At 37.4% G+C, this 16121-nt stretch overlaps 1 protein-coding gene across 11 annotated transcripts in view; it reads right to left on the reverse strand.

Moving 5' to 3' along the window:
* The window catches only part of LOC143029817 (uncharacterized), a 123748-nt gene that overhangs the window by 86571 nt on the left and 21056 nt on the right, over positions 1–16121 (reverse strand). For 8 of the 11 annotated variants that reach the window (XR_012966881.1, XM_076192863.1, XM_076192864.1 and 5 more), the window contains exons 2-5: positions 15377–15522; positions 5122–5209; positions 4920–5009; positions 1556–1657 (exon numbers count right to left, since the gene is read on the reverse strand). Coding sequence is in view for 10 of the 11 variants with exons in the window: in XM_076192863.1 (XP_076048978.1) it covers positions 1556–1657; positions 4920–5009; positions 5122–5202 (273 nt within the window). In the remaining variant the exon portion in view is untranslated. Of the gene's footprint in view, positions 1–1555; positions 1658–4919; positions 5010–5121; positions 5210–13565; positions 13676–15376; positions 15523–16121 lie in introns of those variants that run through there. The other 3 variants (XM_076192859.1, XM_076192860.1, XM_076192866.1) reach the window with 2 other exon arrangements.

Raw genomic sequence — 16121 nt, forward strand, 5'->3', positions numbered from 1 at the left:
GTAATGCAGGTCCACATACTGCATTGAATTGGAATGAGGTCCATGAGACCTTTCTATCTCCTTTGTAATGTTACAATACTTGGACCATCTCTGCAATCTTGAAAGAAATGTTTCAAGTCTCCTTTCATTGCCTCTATGACACTTTCTTCACACAAACTTGGAGAATTGAAGATCATGCCTCATCTGAAAATGCTCAGATGCTGACGAGGCAAGGAACCCGGCAATGACTGTGCAACAGCCAGTACATTTTAACCATTCGACTTAGCTACCAAATTTTACCTTTCAATAAGGCTTTATTCATTTTCTCTTCTGAAAATTTATATCACCTACATTCCTCCCTAACTTTCTTCTTTGACACAGCCCACTTTCATTTCAGCCCATAAACAATCAATCTCTATTATTACTTTCTCCCATGTGAGTGATCTTAGTGTCTATAACTCTTCTGTACAGAAGTCACATTTCTACAGTATTCTCAGTTATCCCTAGTTTAATCTTAATTGACCATACCCACCCCCACACTTTCTTCAGAGCTTTCCTTGCTCCCACCATTTCATTCTCCATTTCCACCACTAATACATGTTACTCCTAAATACAAATGAACCTTGTTATTTGTGGGGGCTGGGGGAAAGATGGATAGATGGAGTGGATGCGGAGATGGACAGAAGAGGAATAAATAAAATTACCTGGATGGAAGCAGTACAGGACCGAAGGGTATGGAGAGGATTACTGTTGGCGGACCAGAATCTACACGAGGTTCAAGATCCAACGGAGTGAGTGAGTGAGTGAGGGGAATGATAATGCTACAAATAGCAAAAAACTCACAAATGTTTGTGACACAACAATTTGTAGTTATCACAATTCTTAACACCCCACTGGACTTGCATACACTCTTATTCACACTGAAGTCACATGTCACACAGACGATTTTCAAATTAGGTCACAACTCTACAAGAACTCTACAAGAATGGTAGGTAATCCAAGCAGGTGGGTGGTATGAATTAAACTATCACTAAGCCCAAGAAGTGGTAGGAACAACTCACCACCACGTGGCCTGCTTGGGGACACATCAAGAAGAACAAATGTGTGACAATACACCTGGGTTGTGGCAGGAAGGAGCTACTGCCATGCAGCTTTCATGAATGTGTGAATCCACAGTGATAAATCAGCAAATAGCAGGGTTTATTTTTATCTAAAAACCTTCACCTCCTCTTTCCATAATCACCTTAAGTGGTTCTCCAACCCCTCTTTTCCTCATTCCCATCACTTTAACATTATTGACATTCACTCTGTTTCCTTTTCTCATACACCTCCCTTGAAAAAATTAGTTTCTGCAGTTAACCAAACTACAATCCTGACACTGGGAAAGAGGATACATTTTCATTACCCATCAAACTACCAGCACTTCCATGTTCCATGTAAACAATTTCACTGCAGTAATATTCGCTGTCCTACTCCAAGAACTTCCAACATATTTGTAAAATAGAAGATGAAAAAATGAGAACACAATGATGATTAATTCCAAATATGTGACTTGTTTGTTCTGGAATTCCCTTACCTCGCCTCTGTAAATAAATTCTATGAGAGCTTCCAAATCCTGCCCTTTGACATCTTTTAGGAAGACAATTGGGTGTTTGCAAGGGTTGGCTTGGAACAAGGCCTGAAAAAGAAAAAGAGAAAAGACCAAGAATTAGTATTTAAAACGAGTTCATACTAGAGTTAACCCTCAATGTTCTTAACCACTCCTGATTATATATTTTTTCTAGTTGTACATGAGTTACCCCGGTTTCTGTGAACTGGTCTGATCACATTTTCTGTGTTTATTATTACTCAGAGTAAAAGAGAACAAGTAATACAGCAGTGACTTTATATTCTATAATGCCAGTAGTGTGATGCATCATTCATATGGCAGCCAATGCTGTGTGCGAGAATTTGACTCGTACTGAAGTGGTTAACTAAAAGAGGAAAACTGTGTTCAATAGATCAAACTGAGCTTAGCCCCAACAAATGTTTCCTAGCCCTCTTACCTCTGGGTTCATCAGGAATTGTGGAATCACAATTTTATATATGTGGATTGCCTTTGGCTACCTCCCTTGTAAGGGGGGAAAAAGCTGTTGATATATGTATGTATACATATATACATACATACATACATACATACATATATATATATATATATATATATATATATATATATATATATATATATACACACACACACATAAAAGACCTGTGCCTTCCTGCATTGCCAGTGATAAGTTGTGATATGAATGACCCTTAGCCCTGGTAATTTTAATGAGAAAAATGAAGAAAAGGATTTTTTTTTTTTTTTTTTAAGCTTTAGAGAGCTTTTGGGAGGAATATATAGATATGTGTTGTTGAGGTATCTGAATGTTAGAGTAGGATGTCAGCCAACAGATAATGGCAGATGTTTGGGGTGCCAGGTAAGTATTATAGTGGAGACAATGTTGGAGATGTGTTTAGCAAGGGAGTTGATGATAGTAAACAGAGCACTTAAGAAGAGAGCCAAGCATAATTATACACAAGGAAGGGTGGTGGAGGGAAGGGTGCTTGCTAAGGCACAAAAAGATTATGTAATAACACCCAAAGGGAGAATTGGAAGAGTCCTGAACATTTATGCTTTCAGGGGAGTGGAAAAGTTCCAGATTATTTTTTGATAGAAGGGAAATAGTGGAGAAAAAAGGGGTGAAGGAAAAGGGAGGGAGGTGCTGAAATTAAACACAATGAGAAGAACACCAGAAGCTGAGAAATGTGGGAGGTGGTGAGGGATACATGGGAAGTACAAGTATGGGTACATTTCAAGGATGAAGTGATAAAGTGTGTATAAATGCTATGTGGGATGAAGAGAATAGGAGGGAACAGAAGGAAGAGTTGTGAATGCTGGGAAGAAGAAAAGCTGGTGGTGGTTGGAGAAAAGAAGTGAGCATATGAGGACTGGTTGAAAGGTAGAACTAGGGAAGCACATACAAGGCAGATGAAGAGAGAAGCAAAACAGAGTGAGGGTCACAAAGAAGCAGCCAGATATAAAATGAGGTAGGAGTTTGACAGAATTTTGAAGAACAAAAACATATTCTGGAAGAAAATGTAGCAGGAAGGGGGGTAAGTCAGGTAGAGAAAAAGGTAAAGGGCACAGATGGACAGATGTTAATGGAAGGTAAGGTGGTAAGGGAAAGATATACAGAGTATTTCAGAGAACTGATGAATGTGAATGAAGTTGGGGAGGGACTGGTTGTGGCACTGGGAAGTGCTAGGAAAATGACTGTGACAGTAGAAGATAATGACAGTGCTATACAAAAATATGAGGTACCAAGAGCATTGAAAGTGATGAAAGCAGGTAAGGTACCTCAGTTAGATGGTTATTATGAAGAGTATTTAACAAGGAGAAGAACAGCTGTAATGGGTAGGCTTGAGAGGTTGTTTAATGTGTGCATAAGGGAAGGGAATGTGCTGTAGGACTGGAAGAGTGCTTGTACAGTTCTGTTTTACAAAAGAAAAGGAGACAAATATGATTGTAGTAGTTCTAAGGGGATCAGTTTGTTGAGCGTAATTGGAAAGGCATATGGGGTGTTAACTGAGAGGATTGGGAGAGAAACAGAGGGAGTGATTGTCGAGGAGCAGTGTGGGTTTGGGAAAGGTAGAAGGTTTGTGGATCTAATTTCTGTAGTAAGACAGATATGAGCAAAGTTTTTGGCCAAATGTATGGATTTTTTTGATCTGGAGAAGGGTTATGACTGGGTCAATAGGATGGCACCATGGGAAGTAGTACATACATATACCAAGGCTTTTTCCCCCTTACAAGGGAGGTAGCCAAAAAGGAAAAGGCATAAAATCATTCCCACCCATTCCATCCCTGAATACACTCCACACCCCTCCACCCTCCGATATTTTCATAAGTAACAGAGTTTGTGTCAGGATTGAGAATGGTGAGTGAGTGGTCTGAGGTGAAGGCGAGACTGCACCAGAGTTGTATTATGTCACCATGGTTGTTCAACATGTACATATTTGTGGTAGGAACGAAAGAAGGTAAATGCAAGGGTGATGAGGATGACCACTGGAGATGGTTAGCTAGAGTGGAGTAAAGTCACCTGCCAGCTATCCATGTGTGAACAGGTATAAGAAATCCTGCTGAAGTTAACCACTTCAGTACGGGACTTAAATCTCGCGGGCAGCAGCCAATGCCAGCCGTATGACGTGTCGTAATAATACTCGCATCATAAAATATAGTCACGGCTTATATCGATCGTTCTCTCTTTCACCCGCGAATTTTGAAAACCACAGAGAATGGGATTCAGGGCGCATTTGGGAGAATGTAAAAACACAGGGGCGACTACAATAAATATAATCAAGACGCCGATATGGCAGCGTCGCGAATCCACTTGCTCCTCATGACGCCTACGTGTGCGGCACCGTATGGAAGGGGTTAACAGAAAGATCCTGGGCCCAGTCTAAAGACCAAGTGTCAGGCTCTCAGGACTGCACCTTTTGATGGAGGTGAGGGGGTTTACAGGTTTTAAAATGGGCACCTCTACTGTCCATCTCTACTGTCACTGATCCCTGTCCATTCAATGATATAAAATCCTTGAACTACTGCACCAGCTGTAGCCCCACCTATATGTATGCACTTGCACTGAGACACTGACAGTAAAGAACTAATCATAAAATAGTTTGTCAATCATTTCAGGTCTGAAATAGTCAAGATGATCTGTTCCTATACCACCTACAAAGGATTTTGGTAAGGTAGGGGAACATGATGAAACTTTTTTTTTTTTCTCTCTCTTCCTCATAATTTTGCTTTTTAAAAATTGGGGTACTATATGTCCCTCATATTGGAGCATTCTTGATGTCAACCTATGATGGTAATTAATTTACACTCTTACACAGTGCAACTCTCTAACCCTTACCTGGAAATATGGAGAACATGCTGATAAAACTACTTTGTGTGCTGAGAAGGATCTCCCATCACACGCCAGAGTTACATCAACAAATGCATCCTACAAGAAAAGTATCAAAAGCTTGATGAATCAGAAAACAAGAATTAAAACACTTATTATTTCATATGTACATAATTTGAACAGAAAACATGCAACAAAAGTAAACTTGTACCTGTGTTCTCAAAAAGCTGAAGACTTCAACAAAGTTGCTTTGATGATTGTTCCACTTTAAAAGAAACTGATCCTGGTTCATTTTGACCCTACAAAAGATAAGACAAATATGCAATTAGAATAAAAAAAATTACAATTAGGTAAATACACTTATGTAACCACACATACACACACAATTGAAGAACAAACTTGATGCTGAAATATACAAAGATGGGTCACTACGAACATAGCTCCCTTCCCATATAATACAACTAGGTAAATGGGTACACACTTATTAAAGTGGGATAGAAGAAAAACAAGAGGACATGAAAAGAGATCTGGAAAAAAAAAAAATCCACACAGAGTGGTGGATGTCTGGGACAAATTGGACAAAACAATAGTGTGTGCAAAAACCATACAAGAATCAAGAACAAACTAGATGTTGTGAGATACAAAGACGAGGCACTACGAGTATAGCTCCCTTTCCTGTATAATACAACTAGGTAAATACACATACTGTGAAAAGAAATAGAAAAACATGAAGTAAACAAACTTCTAGAGAATTTAGAAGTGAGAAAGGCCTCTAGCCAGATGAGATCTCAAACTGAACACTAAAAGAGTGCAGAGAACAGTCTGCAAACAAAGTGCACCTACAAATTGCATATTCCATTGTAAAAAGGAAGACTCTGGAAATCAGCCAATCTTAGTGGAGTAGGCAGGGAACAATTTCTGAATTTTACATAAACTTGAACTTCACCTGTATAACAGCCAAATTATGTGGAAAATTTGTAACAGTTGGATAGATTATTTGGAGAAGGGAATTTTGGTTGATATATAAATCAATTCAGATTAAGAAAGGAAAAATTGTGTGTAACTAATGTAAAACTGGTTGACATACTACATGAAAAAGAGGGTTGGGTGGATTGTGTATACCTAGATATGAAAAATGCTTTTGATAATGTACCATAAAAAATTTTATATACAGGTACTCCTCGTTTAATGACCTACTTGGTTAACGACAACTCGGAGTAACAACGGGCTTTATGACATTCGTTTAACGTAAATCTCCCAAAGTTACAACGTCGTGTATGATAATTAAGTTGGCTGAGGCAAATTTGTATGATGTTATAAATGAACTTATACGGTGGATATTACCTGTGAGGTAAAGTGTTCTGAAGCTTAGGTCTACATTACCATCCTGCAAGCTGAAAAAACTACCTGGGGTACAGTATATACTGGTAGTGGTAAATTTTTTGTTTCGACCAAGGGCGCAATATAGCAATAGAGAATTAATTATTAATTTTGTAAATTATAATGTATCAACGTAATATGCAATTTTGTGAGCAGAAAAAAAAGGTGCTAAAACAAATTTCGTAAGTAACGAAGTCATGTCAGACGAATGGTACACCATGTTTGTTATGATAGATGCCGATGTCGAAGAAATTAAAGGATGATAAATTCGTCTAACCTAAACTAAACTAACCTGTGTTTGATAAATCATTACCTGCAAATTAAATGTCATCCGGCTCGTCCTCATTGTCGTCGTCGTGAGAGATGTTGGCAGACGACTTCATTCATTAGCATATTTTCTTGTAGCATGGTATTTTTTACTTTCATTTCCGCCCACAAAATTGCATATTACGTTGATACATTTTAATTTACAAGATTAATAATTAAATTTCTATTGCTATATTGCGCCCATGGTCGAAACTAAAAAAAATACCGCGGTATTCAATATGGAATGTCAGCATACGCGGATTTGGTCATATACGGTAATTTCAGGAACCTAACCACCATAAATAAACAGTAAATAAAGCTTTAATGTACTGTATAAAAGAGGGAAAATACACAAAAATAAAGATACATGTATTGCTGGACATTGTACATACAGTACATGTACGTATATGTAAACACTTTTGCTTAACGACCAATTCGGTTAACGACGGCGCGCTGGTCCCAATTGTCGTCGCTAAACGAGGAGTACCTGTATATAAATTTGTGTGGTCCCTTGTCAAAAGCATTTTCTAAGTCTAGGTATACTGATGATGTCTAGATGAAGTTTAGATGACATGTGATGCAAGAGGGTGGGGGATGGGGGGTGGGATTAGGGAGTGGTTATGTGTAAATATTTTGACGTAGCACAAAGGGATTTCTCCCCGTCTTCTATTTTTCTGCATGAAGGGACAGGGGGGAGCACCGATTATGTGAAACTGCCTTGCATGGACATGCTGTGTCTTGCTGCATTGTTTCTGACCCAGGGCAGTGGGCAGGATACAAGGATGAATTATCATCCATGAAGAAAAGATGGTGGATAGGAGTGAGGTTGGAGTGGGTATATGCCTTTTGACTTTGGCCACCTCCCTGGTATAGGGAAAAAGCCCTTGGTATATACACAGACCACACAAATTAGTTATATGAAAGTTGGAAAATGTAGAATTTGAGAAAAGTGAAAGAAGTCAAAGGTCTAGATCCGAGTTCCAATTCCAATTTTATTCCTGAGTTTCATTTTTTGCACTTCTTCAGAGGAAGCATAAAGCGAAACAGGTCAGGAATAAACTCGGAACTCAAGAGCTAGACCTATGACATCTTCCACCTTTCTCATTTACATACACACATATACCAAAGGCTTTTTCCCCCTTACAAGGGAGGTAGCCAAAAAACAAAGGCATAAAAACAATTCCCACCCATTCCATCCCTGAATACACTCCACCCTCTTTCTTATCTTGGCACCTCCTGGATGACAGGTCATCCCTGTATCTTGTCCACTGCCTTGGGTCAGAAGCAGTGTTGCAAGACACAGCACATCCACTTGTTAAAATGTCTCAATGTAGGATTTACAGGGAGGAATCTGGAATGGATAAATAATTTCCTGAATGAACAAAAATGAAGGAGGAACCTACTGGACTGAGCTTGGTACTGGTACCAGTAATTTTCTTATTGAATTCCCTTGATATGATGAATGGAATGATTTGTTATACAAACTTACTTGCTGATTATGCCACAATCATGAAAACGGTGAAATGGGAAAAGGATTGTAAATTGCTACAGGAGGACCTGGGTAAAATCTATGCATGGAGCCTACATATCCCCACATGGGGTTTTAACTGCCTAAAGTCAATACCTTAGGAACTAGTTATATCCCTTCCTCTCCACACTGTTTCTCTCCAATCATTCCCCATTCCTCTCCTCATTTTTTCAATTAATACACCCCCATACACTTTACCAACCACACTCAATGGACTGACCCCTATTGCATTCATATTGATCTTCCTTCCCCTTGTACTGCAAAACTACACAAGCATTCCTACTATCTACTGGGACACATCATTCCCTTAAACACACATTGAACAATCTCACCAGCCACTTCATTGTCACTACTGTATCCTTTGTCAAGACATTCCACATGGCATCCAAGTGTCTTTCCAGATTTCACTTCTTTCAATGCTATTTGCCCCTCCTTTTTTGTAAGAGCCTATCATTCTCCTCAACCATCAGTTATTCTCCTGGCATTTACCACTGCCATAATTAGCTTCCATGTCCTGCCTTATAATTAACACTGAAATACTCTACCCATCTCTATCTCACAGCTTTCTCTTCCATTAACTTATGTCCCTCTAATCTCTTTACTCTCGTTTCTATCAAACATATTGTTTACTTATCCAGAATATTGACTAAACATTTTATTTTGGAGGCTTTTGTGATATTCCTATGGACCAAATCACTCAGCCTTATTTAATGACTGGAGACATAACCACAAAAAGAACTAATCCTCATAATTTTTTTCATTTCTACTACCCCATCCTCCTTAAATATTCTTTACCACTTATAGATGAAAAGAATACTGCCACCAAGTCTTCCCACTTGAGTTGTCCATGATCTTCCCTGTCTAAAGCAGAATTGCCTTAGATTTAGGCTATTGTTCTCCTCTGGATGTTTTATCCATCTACTTTTTATAACTTTTTCACAAGTTTTAGCTACCATGCTTATAAGGGAAACTGGTCTATAATTTGTTGGGTCTTCCTTATTTCCTCCTTTATAAATTGGTACAATATCAGCATTTTTCCAGTCTTCTGGTATTTTCCCTTCTTTGAGTGAGCAACTTATTATGTTATATATTTTGTCTGTTAGTTCTTTACATTCTTTTAATATCCAATTTGCTATCCCATTCAGGCTGGCTGACTTCCTGACATCAAGGGTCATTATTTGATCCATTATTTCTTTCAGTGTTACTCTTATTTCCCTCATGGTGGTGGGGGGGAGGGGGATTTCATTTCTCTCCCTTCATCCCAATGTTGCATCTTTTTTCTTTAGTGAAAACAGACTTGAAGTGTTTGCTCATAGCTTCTGCCATTTTTGTATCTTCTGTGTATTCCTTATTCCCTTGGCATAGTTTCACTATTTCCTGTTCATTTTGTAGTTTACTATTTACATATTCAAAGAATAGTTTTGGATGACCGTTACATTTTTCTATTGCCTTTTTCATAGTTTCTTTTTTCTTTCCTGCACATTTTTACATATACGTTCTTTTAATATAAATTTGCCACTTTCTAGGTTTTTTATCTTTTCTCCATCTTTTCCAAGCTTTATCTCAGTCTTTCACTTTGCTGCACTTTTTATTAAACCACCATTTAATATACACCTTTTCCTCTTTTTGCTTTGGGGCATATTTATCCACTCCTTTGTAGATTTTCATATAAATCATTCATTTTTCTTCCACTTGCATTTCTTATAGAATCTTTCCTAGTTAGCTTTAAGAAAAAATTTCATAAGTTTCTCAAAGTCCATTTTATTATATATCAGTCTTCCTTATCCATTTCTAATTTCTCTATATATATTGCCTCCTTTCATTCTAAATTGAGTAGTATGTGGTCACTCTGTGCAATTGGCATCTTGTATTCAATTTTGTCTACTATTTCAGGTTCTGATGTAAATAATAAATCTAGTCTCGGTGGTTCTTTACTTCTAAATCTAGTGTTTTCTTTTACCCAATGTGTCATTGTATGTTCTATAGTCAATAGACCATTGATCATCACCTTTCAGTGTCATCTCTTCCCAACATATTTCTTTGCAATTAAAGTCTCCCATGAGTACTGCTTATTTCCATCCTTCAGCATTTCATTTAATAAAGATTTCGTATCCTCTAACAATTTTGGAATACTATCTCTCCAAGACCTTGTTTTTGGGGGCATATAAATCAGTGCAAACTTTCTGCTTTCATGTCGCTATCTTGAACTCTTATTGAGATCATCTCTACCCTATTCTCTCCATATATTACTTTCATCACATTTAAGTTTTTCTTAACCAGGAATGACTCCACCTTGTTTCTACTCCCTATTTCTAAACCATGACCAACACTGGTACTAGTGGACCCCTGAATTTTGTCTCCACAATTCCCATTACATCTGGTTTTACTTCTGACAGGTACTCATCTAGTTCATTCAATCCTGGGATTAATCCATCGATGTTGGTATAAGCCAATTTTAGTTTTTTGTTCCCACCATCTCATTATCTGAACCTTTCGTTTTTTCTTTAATATACCATTTTTTCCTCATCATTCATGTCTCTTTTTATCCATCTATTTTTATAGTGTTCATTACTTGCTAATTTTCTTGTTCTTGCAAAGATTTCTTCTGCTGCCATTTGTGACCTTAATTTAAACTTTAGCGGTCAACTTTTTCCTTTTCTCCTTGCGTATTTACCAATTCTGTGCACTTTTCTATTTTTTTTTTTATATTGTACTATTTTCAGATAATTTCTTGCCAATTCTTTGTCTTATCTCTTAGAAACCAATTTGGTTTATGTTTTTCCTTTAGACAATATATTACTACACACTTTTTTTGTATCTACTGTATCTCTTCAGGTTTTTTTTTCCTCAACTACTTTAATGACAGTATCTTCAGCCTTCTCCTGCATTTGCTGATAAACTATTTCTTTAAAAATTATTTTATCTTTTCTTGTTTTTTTCCAATGGTTTCTGAGCTGTTACAAATTGTTTTCTCTTATGCTTTTTCCCACTTCCACAGCCATTGCTTTTATCCATTCATCCACCTCTTGTTATTTGTATTTTCTTTATTTTTCATGTGTGTGTGTATTTACCTAGTTGTATTATACAGGAAAGGGAGCTATACTCATAACATCTAGTTTGATCTTAAATTCATATATGTTGTTTGCACACACTACTGTTTCGTTCAATTTGTTCCAGACATCCACCATTGTGTGGAAAGCTGTTTTTTTCTTTCAGATCTCTTTTATAACTATCCTTTTTGAGTTTCTTTTCATGTCCCCTTATTTTTCTTCTATACCAATATAACAAGTCTTCTCTATCAAGGATTTCCATGCCTTTCATAATTCTGTAAATGGCCACAAATCGCCTCTTTCTCTTCTTTATTCCAGGGTTGGTAGTTCCAGTTTTAGACAATCTTTGCTCATGTCAGTTTTGAAAGTGTTGGGGCCATCTTTGTCATTGCTCTTTAGATTCTTTCTATTTTCCTTATATTCTTTTTTGTACTGGGTGTCCATAGTGTCACTGCAGACAATCTTGGTCTTATCAGTGTGACTAGTATTTTCTTTACCATTACCTCATCCAAGTCATTAAAAGCCACATTTATTGTTCTTAATTAATTGTAGATTTCTCCAACTATTTTTCTTTATCTGCTTGTCTGGGGACATGTCTTTGGTGATGATTACTCCTTGGTCCCTTTTTAAACCAATTTTCTTTACTTTCTTTGCACCTATTTTATATTGTCCTAATATTCTTGTGTGTGTATTTACCTAGTTGTAATATAAGGGAAGGGAGCTATGCTCATAGTGACCCGTCTTTGTATCTTTCAGCATCAAGTTTTTTCTTAAAATCTTGAATAGTGTTTGCACACACTGTTTCTTTATCTAAATTATTCCAGGTATCCAGTACTCTATGTGGGAAGCTATTTTTTTTTTCAGATCTCTTCTATAGTTATCCTTTTTGAGTTTCTTTTCATGTCCTCTTGTTTTTCCATTGTCCCATTTTAATAAATCATTCCTATCTAGGATTTCCATTCCTTTCATGATTCTATAGTCAGCAGATCTCCTCTTTCTCTTCTTTGTTCCAGAGTTGGTAATTCCAATTTGGACAATCTTTGTTCATATGTTAATTTGGAGAGAGTTGGTGCCAACTTTGTCGTTGCTCTTTGTATTCTTTCTAATTTCTTTATATTCTTTTTAGTACTGGGTGTCCATAGTGTTGCTGCATACTCCAGTTTTGGTCTTATTAGTGTAACTAATATTTTTTTAATCATTTCCTCATCCAAGTAGTCAAATGCCACTTTCATTGACCTTAATAGGTTGAAGGTTTCTCCAACTATTTTATTGATATGTTTGTCCGGTGTCATGTCTTTGCTGATTATTACTCCAAGGTCTCTTTCCGAGTTCACTTTTTTTACTTCTTCACCAATTTTATAATTTCTTGATATTCTATTTTTACTTTTTCCAAACTCTATTATACTACATTTCCTGATATTGAAGTTTAATTACCACTTTTGAGTCCATTTCCAGATTTTGTCCAGTCTAAATGTAATGATTCACAATCCTCTGTTCTTACTTTCTTTAGTATTTTTGCATCATCTGTGAAGAAATTCATATAACACTCCACTCCTTCATCCATGTCATTTATATATATGGCAAACATGATTGGAGCCAGTACCAAACCTTGTGGGACACCACTTATAATTTCTTCCCAATTTGAGTATTTGTCTCTAATTACTACCCTCAATTTTCTTCCAGTCAGGAAGTCTTCCAACCATACCAATAATTTTCCTCTGATGCCACCTATTGATTCTATTTTTCTTATTAGTTTCTTGTGTGGTACCTTATCAAATGCTTTTTGTAGGTCTAGAAAGGCAGTCTGCCCATCCATTCCTTTCTTGTACTATTTCTATTAGTCTTGAATAGAAGCAGATCAGGTTTGTTGTACATGATCTTCCTTGTCTAAATCCAAATTGATTTAGATTCAGTATAGTTTTTTCTTCCAAATACCCATCTACTTTTGATAACTTTTTCACATATTTTTGCTACTGTGCTTGTTAGGGAGACCGGTCTGTAGTTGGTTGGATTTTCCTTGTTTCCTCCTTTATATATTGGTACAATATTTGGATTTTTTCCAGTCCTGTGGTACCTTTCCTTCCTTAAGTGAGTATTTAATTATATTGTATACTTTGTCCATCAACTCCTCTATGTTATTCTTTCAGCATCCAATTTGCAATTCCATCCTGACCATGTGATTTTCTGACATCATATTTTTTTATTTGGTCTCTGATTTACTTCTGTGTGTGTGTGGGTGTTTTCACGAAATAAACGACTTAGACTGCAAGACAGCACCCATGCTACTCTACATGAACAGCTGCCCAGGATGTAACACTTCACCCCATACCATACTACACATAATGGAAGACTGCATTATACACAATCATGCACGCAAACAACACAACATACACTCTATAAAGGATTTGTGGGAAAACCCAGTTTCGGCTGTGGCATTCCTTGGGGAGACGGGACTGCTCGGACAGACAGTCTAGGGAACGACAACAACAACAACAACATACTATCCTAGAAAAGAAGACGAGAAGGAATACAAAACATTAGTGAGGGTCTTGTCTACTGAATATATCAGAAGTGTTCTGGAGTATACAAATACATGGGAGGAAATAAGGTAAGAACTATTTTTTTTAAATGACAAGAATGCCTGCAAAATTTCCATGCTGAAGCAAATTAGTAAAAACTCGACTGGAAAATATATGTAATATCCCTAAATTTGAAAAAGGTAGCTAACAATGTGAGGAGGAGGAGGAGGAGGAGGAGGAGGAGGAGGAGGAGGAGGAGGAGGAGGAGGAGGAGGAGGAGGAGGAGGAGGAGGAGGAGGAGGAGGAGGAGGAGGAGGAGGAGGAGGAGGAGGAGGAGGAGAAGGAGGAGAGGAGGAGGAGGAGAAAAAAGCAGAGTGAGAGAGAGATAGAGAGAGAGAGAGAAAGAGAGAGAGAGAGAGAGAGAGAGAGAGAGAGAGAGAGAGAGAGAGAGAGAGAGAGAGAGAGAGAGAGAGAGAGAGAGAGAGAGAGAGAGAGAGAGAGAGAGAGAGAGATATATATATATATATATATATATATATATATATATATATATATATATATATCTTATCAAGTTTATTGGTACCTCCTCACTGGGAAAGGTGTTAAGCTACCATAGATGACTGGCAGCCTTTCATCATCAATTACCAGCACTTCTGTTCTTTTAACATGCTATAAAAGGGAATCACAGATTTGTTAAAGGAGACATTTAAGGAAGTCAATGGAAAGGAGGGAGTTAAAAGTGACTGGCCTTCTAATCTGAGTGAAAAAGTTTTCAATCATAAAAGACTGCTGCGTGAATCTGGTCCATATAGATGTAATTAAAGTCCCTCAAATATTGACTGCATAAAATTTATCCAGATAATACCACATACAGGGCACCTGACTCAGAGTCCACCTTATTCTTTGCTACTCACTCGTCACTAATCTATGCACCTTTCCCAATATCATTCCTTTTCTTGCCATGAAATCCTTCACACCTTCCACCTATCCAATACCCTATACAACTACCTTCCTGAACTTTTCTCTATTCATTCTCTGTTCCTCCATAATAAGTTAGCAGACTTTTACCCATCTGAATACTGTACTCCTCATTCTATACTGCTTGTGTACACTGATTTTTAAATATAACCATTTGCCCCAACTTACATAAATTATTCCTCAAGTCAATTTGTTTCCTCCCCAACCATATTATCCAAGTTCAATATCTGTGATAAATGGAAGTCTCCAATCAAGCAAGATTTTCAAACATTCCACTATTCTTAGTCTAAGCCTGTTCTTCATATTAAGTAACACATCTGACCCCTTCTCATCTTTGTAGCATTTATCCTAAAAATCTGGCTGCCATGTGATTAATTATTTTATTCATCTCTGTGGCCCAATTTCAGTGAGGATGGAATAAAAAACCATGAAGCTTTCTTTCTTTCTCGCTTCTTATACATTATGACTGTCTATAAACTATCCATCCACTGCCACAGGAGAGGATCATCTGCCAGAACACTTTGTCCAATGCACTTGGACTGTTGTGGAAAGTAGTCTTGTCTATGCTGACAGCATAGAACATGAATCCATGACTAGAAAGATGCGAGACCTGCATGCTGCTTATGCTGCCAGTGCACTGACAGCCATAAACACCTTAGACTGCAAGACACTCCTACCTCCTTCAACAACTCTCTTCTCACTCACCTTTAGCATTCTCTCTGGTCCTTCAATATGCATATAACCTTACTCTTCTCAACATTCATTCTTGGCTTCTTTCTCTTACACACCTCTTCAAAGGCTGCCACCATTCTGCAACCTTTTCTTACTATCGCCCATCAGCACTGCATCATCTGCAAAGAGCACGTGGTTAGGTTAACTTTTCCAACCTTTATCTCCATTACCATAGCATTTACTGCACTATCCATTAAACCCCAACAATGTAAACAATGACTAAAACTATCAATCAACCCCTTCAAAATGATACCATATGTAATTAACAACTTCAGTCCGACTCAAATTCTCACATGCAGCATCAGCTGCCATATGTAATTTGCATCACACTACTCACATTATAGAATATAAAGTCACTGCTGTATTACACATTCTCTTTTACTCTGAGTAATAATAAACGCAGAAAACGTGATCAAACCAGTTCACAGAATTTGGGATTAACTCGTGTACAACTACAAAAAATATAAATAATCAAGATGCCAATGCCGACATCATCTACCCACTTGCTCCTCATAACACCTATGTATGCATCATCATACCAAAGTGGTTAATTCTGTCCTGGTACTAAATAATTTTACATAGATATGGGGCACCTCTCTGTACAAAGGTCATACATCTCCATAATCCTTTCTACATCCTTCATTAACATATTGTTACAAGGCATATCTCTCCAATCCTACAGGGAACTTCACTATTTCCTACATTTTGCAGTCTCTTC

Source organism: Oratosquilla oratoria, chromosome 11 (assembly GCF_046742065.1).
Source record: "Oratosquilla oratoria isolate Oo_2021 chromosome 11, ASM4674206v1, whole genome shotgun sequence".
NCBI lineage: Eukaryota > Metazoa > Arthropoda > Malacostraca > Stomatopoda > Squillidae > Oratosquilla > Oratosquilla oratoria.